At 37.1% G+C, this 7589-nt stretch overlaps 1 protein-coding gene across 1 annotated transcript; it reads right to left on the minus strand.

The window, feature by feature from the left end:
- Positions 1 to 210: 210 nt before the first annotated feature.
- Positions 211 to 7589, minus strand: LOC125835981 (uncharacterized). The gene is given in 20 exon segments (XM_049515078.1): positions 211 to 468; positions 790 to 856; positions 979 to 1070; positions 1344 to 1480; positions 1550 to 1616; positions 1690 to 1756; positions 1831 to 1916; positions 1991 to 2083; positions 2238 to 2423; positions 2609 to 2665; positions 2771 to 2859; positions 2988 to 3057; positions 3157 to 3295; positions 4345 to 4472; positions 4555 to 4614; positions 4885 to 4980; positions 5071 to 5136; positions 5234 to 5338; positions 6025 to 6222; positions 6396 to 7589. Coding segments are annotated over 20 exon segments (3255 nt in total).

Raw genomic sequence — 7589 nt, forward strand, 5'->3', positions numbered from 1 at the left:
ATTATCCAGTGTTTTTTTACTCCTGAACTAAACTTTTAGACGTTATAAAAGCCAGGTGGATGAGTTATTTCATTCTCCATGTCTCTAAGTAAGTGTTAACAAACACTTTGCCATTTGTCAAGCCAAAGTTTTTAAATAGTTCGGGGTTGAAAGAAACAAGACATAGTTTAAGTATGAAACTTGCAAAAACGTGATAACCAACCCTGAACCTTATACATTTGACCAACACGATGTTTGATTGCAACAAGTCACGAGGCCATATACTAGTTTCATTGCACGAGCTGAAATTTTAACGTCTTCCTGTTCAGGTGATAAAATGGATTCTAATTCCATCTCCTGCTGAGGCAATAACAACGCTCGTGCCGATGCCAAGATGGCTGGTGGTATTGTTTCCTTGAATTGCCTTAACAGATGAATTATGCGATTTGCAGTTTCTTCTGTAACAACATCGTCTCCAGCACATGGAACCTAATTATAATAAGAGGCTTTCAGTTACTAAATGTCTACATCAACATAAAATTTGATTTAAAAGGATATGTCGAAGGAAGCATATAGAAAAATAGAGAAAGAACCACTTCCACGCCCCCCCCCCCCCCCCCCACCAACCAACTTCCACACCTAATTGTCAACTGACTAACATATAATGCGATATCTACTGCATTAAACTCACACCTCGATACCACTAGACTACAAGCCTTGGTTTTCTATCTTCTTTCTTACAAAAAGTAAATATTAAAATCACTGTCGTGGAATCATTTATATACCAACTAGTTGTAATTTTGAACTAACCTCAGTAAAAACTGAAATAACCTTTGGAAGGTGCAGATAGTTGGGACCCAATAGTTCTCTGTCTGATCTGTAAGTTAGAAGATTTGGTAAAACACATTAAAGACTAAAAGAAGTTAATACCTATTACCATCATTTAGGTAGGAAAAGGGAACAACTAATAGTTGAGGTGATGATGAAAATTAATCGAACCATTCAACCATTGAACAGAGCTGGTCTAGAACTGCTTTGGCTTTGTTCATGTCATCTTTTATCGGAAGACAATTCAGCCAAGCCGGAATAATCTACAAAAACACATGGAATGAGAGTATTGTGTAAGTTTAACAAGATTGGAGTAGCATCATTTCATCTTGGAATGGATCAAAATCTACATGTTTATGCATCATTGGTGGGGGTGGCCTCCATGGTGGATAAGATGAGAGAAGGGAGAGTGAGATGGTTCGGGAATGTGAAGAGGAGATGCAAGGATGCCCCAATGAGGAGGTGTGAAAGGTTGGCTATCGCTGGTCTGAGGAGAGGTAGAGATAGATCGAAGAAGTATTTGGAAAAAAACATACCTGCACTGAGTCAATATCTTCCAGATGAAATTGACATATGCAACCAAGTGCAGAAACAGCACTATCATATGCCGTTACGTTGTCAGGTTCAAGAGCTTTGGAATGCCTAATGACTACATTGATCCTTGAAAGAGCCTCTGAAATCATGGAATTTATCAAATGACAAAAACATATTCGTCTTAATTACATGTTGAAACAAATCATACCTCCAATAAAAGGTTTGAAATCATAACCACCATATTGAGCACAAAGCCCAAGTCCACAAAATGCAGCCTGAACATGACATGAATGGTGTTTGAATGAATCAAATAGCAAATGTAATTTATCTGAAAGATCATATACAAACCTGTCTAACATCTGGATTGTCGTCATTGCTTGCGTCTAAGAGAAAAGGAAGATAGAAACTATGGTACCTAGTTACAGCAGAAAGTAACTATCAGAACATGACCTTATTATCTAAGAAAAATATCATAAAAGATAGACCTACTTTTGAGCTACTTCATCACAATGCTCCATGAAGGCATTGAATGTACGAATACGTTGTGTTCTCTCTCCAGTTGTTTCATCCTTTCCCTTTGAGCAGAGGAAAAAACAAAAACTATGAGAAAAGCAACCTATTTTGAGCTAAAATCTAACCGGAAACTCACCCTCATAGGCATTAGATCTGATGAAAGCTCTTCATGGAAGGGCAAGAAAGCATCCTTGAATGTTTCGATCAATGTTATCAATATGTCAACAACCTGATAAAGAAAAATGTTTGTGATTTGAGAAAAATCCAAGTGAAAGGTTTTATGAAGACAATAATGGTGTCGTTATGTCTGAACTTCATGTAAAAGATCTGCTACAGAACGAATACGGTTATTTTACAAATGATTAATCATCTCTTGAACATACATTGCTGAAAATTTCTTCTTCTGGCTCTTTTTCGTAGGTCAGCAAGTCAGCTTCCTCTGCATCAAAGTCTTCTGATTTTTCTCTGTCTATGAGTTCTCCTTTTCTAAGTGAACTTTCTCTAATGACATGCTTTATCCAATCAATGATGCTACGAACGTGAGCTTCATTGAGAAGTGGGCTACATATCTGTAAGAAGACACAAAAAAGGTCCATATAACTAGTGTTATTTCTTGCTTCGACAGCAATCATGAAACATTTCGTAAGTTAGTTTAACAGTGATCTACAGAAAACATTTCATAAGCTCAAAAACAGAACACCGCCATCACAGGATGACACGGATCAAAGTAAAGAAACGTCTTAGCATGACACACCTTTAGGCATTTATTCAATTCACTCAAAATAATTGTACATGTTTCTGTCTCAGGCTCCTGCATGAGATAACAATCAAAGTGTCACTATTGCTCTTTATTCAGATAAATGCAACTCAATCATTAGAAGCAAAAAAACGTAAATAGTAATATGTTGAAAGCAACCGAATATAAAGCTTCCCCCAGAGCCAGTATTATCTCTTCAGACAACTGCTTGAAGTTTAACTGGATTCCATCTTGAGCAATCCCTTTCTCTTCCGAAAGTTTAGCAGAACAACAGGCATGACATTGCTTAACCACCATAAATTATAACATCTCATGAGGAATCAGATAAATTAACGAAAAAACAAAGAAAACCATATGAAATCATGAGTATTTTTACCAGGAATAGCATTTTCTCTGACATCATAATCCATAGAGAAATTCAGAAGGGGAATTAAAATTGAAGCAGCCTGTTACATGATTTAAGACATAAATATCACTAGTTAATATCGAATCCACTTAACATCGCGTGGAATAAAGAAAACGTACAAGTGATTATACACGCTAACCTGGGAAATCCATGGGTAGAAGGCTTCCTGCAATGTCTGAGCAAATAAAACAAGGACATTACAGGCTGTAGATTTCCCATCTAGGAGGTCACGTCTTGTGATGCGTATCCTTCCATCTCCTAACTTGACTTCATGTATACTGTAAAATGTGAAACTTAAGCAACAAATAACCACATACTCCCACCAATCTTAGTACTGGTTAGTATAGCAAAAGAAATTATATACATATGGAAAAGAATTCGACAACAGGATGTGGCAAACTAATTGACACACTGTTGTCAAGGCTCACGACAATAGGATGTGACAAAACATGTTGAATGATTCGCCTTGCTTTATGGATGATTTAGTGTTGTGTGTAAGGCTCTAAGACATACTTTTCCTTACCGATGAGTGCAATCCTGAAGATGTGACACTATACAATTGACATTTCACTTTATCATATAAAAAAAACTCAATTTCTTTGACTGTATATTTGTTAGTCATGTTTATGATTATTAATCTCGGACTACATATACATATTTGTAGTTTTTCTCCATTTGCGCCTCTTTTCTTTAAAGCTGATGCTTTGTTTGCGCTAAAATCCCCTAAGGACCTTAGAGCCTTTTTGCACTTTGATAACACTGGTCTGACAGATATCACGGCAATATATGTCAGTGGGTCAAATTTTGATAATGTTTTGGCAGACATAGAAGACATGTCATGCCAGTTTGAGCTATAGATTTAAACACAGACATGATGAATGGTGACAAGGGTCTAAGAGGTACTTATCAAAAGAGTGTTGAGAATGAAGAGTGCGGAGAAGCCAATTTGATTGCGGCTTATGAAGGAATATCATGAATTGGTTGGAAGACTTCAGCAGCAACAATACATTCAGAGTAGGGGGTGACAGCAGAATTAGCTTTTAGAATTACAGATAGTGTGAAAGGGACCAGTTGAGGATTACACTCGCTATCATTTATAGACTATCAAACCAACGAGAGATGCCTGTGCAGGTTAGAAAATTCGGAGAGCAAGACAACACTCAAATATCTATTTTGAACATAGTGCCACGTAGGCTTTTGTTGATTCAAGCTGCTTTCTACCCTAGATTGTATAGAAATGAAGTAAGAAACCAAATTAAGATGAAGAAAATCCAAATGAATTTAAAAAATAACGGAAAAAGACAAACGTCAATGATAAAAAGCTTACCTATCATCACATTCATCATCCAAGTCTTTATCTATCTCAAGCTGAGCATATTCAACCAAAGGTGGCATAACAGTACTCATGTAAGGAAGAAATTCCTTACCAATGCACTTACAAATTGAGTGGCATGCCTATGATGAAGTGAAAAAAGCATTGAGAGGCCAATAAAAAAAGAAGTAGTGTTCCCGTAAAATGAAAAGGATTAACACATACCTTTAGAATGTGAATATTAGTATTATCAGACTCTTGTAATGACTTGAGCACTTCCATAACCTTTAACGACAAACAAAAAGCTATTAAAATAAGTCGATAATGAGAAATGAATATGCTCACACCACCTAGAAAAGAAAGAGAGTGTCATAAAAGAGTCAGTACGCGATCAAAAAGAAACTACTATGAGAAAAGATATCACAGTCATTCGTCATTGTTCCCAACTGTCCAAGAAGTATAATTTTCATCAAATCAATGAATACATGCATTTCTTACATACACTTTATATATCACTTAATTAACATATATTTTCAACTCAAGTTATCACTTAACCATGTATGCAAGCTTGTAATTAGATTTATCATTTGCATTTATCAGGATACTTTTCAAATCTGGCATTACAAAATCATAGAAATTCTTGAAGTGCTCCTGTTGAAATATGATACAGTATCCATCATTATCCATAACATAAGCAAAAAATAGAACTTGAGTGGGAAAAACAATTCAAGTTGGTAATACATTAGAAAACTCAGCTATATCGATCAATGCCTCTATTGCTGCTTTCTGAACCATTTGATCATCATTCTGCATTTCAAATAACAGAAATGAGTAAGAAAAAATCCTCTAAAACTTGTTAGCAGTAAAATACCTTTTTAACACGGTGGCCTCTATATATGCATACCTGAAGAAGTACAAGCAGTTTGTTGAGTATTTGATCCAAGTAAGGTACCAAAGTTTCTGGCATAGTAGGATCGAAGAATTGTCTAAGAGCACAAGCTGCATCTATCTATGAAAAGGCAAAAGAGAGTAAAACAAGTTAGTATACCATGGATTCTTCAAACTCTATTTAAGGGTCATTTCAATACCTCCCGTGACATATTTTTCTGCAGTTGCTTCCTCTCTAGTCTAATATATTACAGTCATTTAAGGCAAGCTTTACGTAGACCATAATATAGTCATAAGCTTAAATTTCAAGCAGTGCGCTATGAAGGCTCCATAAATTACAGCTATTAAGCTACTAACTGTACAAAGATTCTTGAAGCACAAGTGGCTGCTCATATGGCTCCCATGCCATACATCGTTTCTTCTAACTTCCTATTATTCTGTTTTTCTAAACAATTCTTTTTATAACAGTGGTGTTTGGTCAACTTGCACGCACCTCGACTAATTCTATGAGATACCTGTCACCTCCACCAACAACAAATACCAGGTAACTCTGTCCACCAAGGCTAGAATAATGGGAAGATATCACCTAGTGTTTTTTGTCTCTGCTGAAATTTGAACCTGAGACCTCATAGTTATCAACCCACTTCGTTGACCACTAAGTCACACCCTTGGGTGTTTTTCCTAGCACACTTCTCAACAACCATAAAGGGTAGAGAAGTCTAATTTTTAATCATAATCTAACTTTTTATTTATAACCTCATTGTATTTTGGGAAGTCTGCAACAACCATAAAGGGTTCATTATTCACCTGCATCCGAGGAAAATCATCCATTGCTGCAACTATTACAGGAACTACTTGGTTATGGTATTCTTCTTGCCACTCCCAATGAAAGTCAATCGACAACTGTTTGATTGTAACCATAGCGGCCCATCTGACTCGAGGATGAGGATCTTGGCAAGAATGCAAAACCGCATACACTATTTTCTCCAAATACTTTATCATCACCTATGGACAGATAAAAACAATGAGTTCAAGCTAATAGGCTAAGAAAATTAAACAGGTAGAGAGAAAGTTTTAACAAATGAGTAAACTATGAGCTAAGAAGCACCTCTTAAATGTTACACAATCATTGCAACATAATTATATGATAAATACACTAAACGAGACAGGTTTTGTACCTTCCAGCTTCCTTCAGCTATCTGATAAAATGCCCTGAGAGCTGCATGTCGCTTCTCCCACTCCGGGGAGTCAAAGTAAGCCTCCAGCTGCTCCATGGCAATAGAAGCAATAGTCTTTCCACCTAATGCAGCCGAGAACCGTTCTACACACTTCTCACCAAAAGCGTAGTTCTCTGTTTCCCCTGCGTACTCATGTTCAGTGTCTGTGCTATACCAGCTAGGTTCATCCTCAATATCCAGTAACAACTTCAAAATCATTGCAAAACATCTGTTTGTAAAGAAGGGTAACTTCTTCATCATACCCGGAGCCTTTTTCTTCGCCTCAACCAAAGTTAACACGAACTCAACTGCCAAGTGCTTTGTCTTCTCTTTCACACTCTTATCCTCAGCTATCTCAAACATGTCACTCACTACATCCACAAGCTGCCTCCTGAAGAACCTAGGCTCTTTCTTAGCCAACTCAATAAAAAGATTTAGCATGTTTTGTGCGGCATCATTTCTCACTGCATCAGTCAGCGCCCTCAGCATAGCTGGCAATAGATTCTGAAACCACTCCCTATCATTTGAACTGGGGAGGTACAGAATGAATCTGACTGCAGTGGTCAGAACCCCGACCCTCACTTGAGGATCAAGGATATCATCATTCAGTGTATTTAGGAAAACTGGGAACGAGATCATTATATCAGGGACTAATGTTTGGCAAACGCCTTCAGAAAATCCAGAGAAGATTAAGAAAAAAGAGTCTCTTAACTTGTTTGAATTGGAATTAACACATTCGTGTAAGAAAGGCAACAGTTCAGGCCAGCTATCAGATGGTAGAAATAGGTTCGAAAAGCTGTAGCATAAGTGCTTGATGATGGATTCTGATTCTTCGAGCCTTATACGAACAACAAGGATACACTTGATGGTGGATTGAGTTGATGAACTTAGATTGTTCCAAATGCACCCCTCACCATCACCAACAAGCAATTCATAAAGGATTTTAGCACATTTTTCACGGAAATCAGAGTTTTGAGAAGAACTGAGAAAGTCAGAAAGCTTAAGAGCAAGGGAGTCAGGATCCTTGAGCTTCATCATGTTCAATATTGAATCATTTTCCCCTGACCTCTCCATGTGATCGTAAATGAAAGTTTCAAATGGCTCGGATTCAGGTCCTGGAATCGCCTTCATCTGAGTAGACTCACTAATATCCAT

This window comes from Solanum verrucosum, unplaced genomic scaffold (assembly GCF_900185275.1).
Source record: "Solanum verrucosum unplaced genomic scaffold, falcon-dt-bn FXZP01000284.1, whole genome shotgun sequence".
Lineage (NCBI taxonomy): Eukaryota > Viridiplantae > Streptophyta > Magnoliopsida > Solanales > Solanaceae > Solanum > Solanum verrucosum.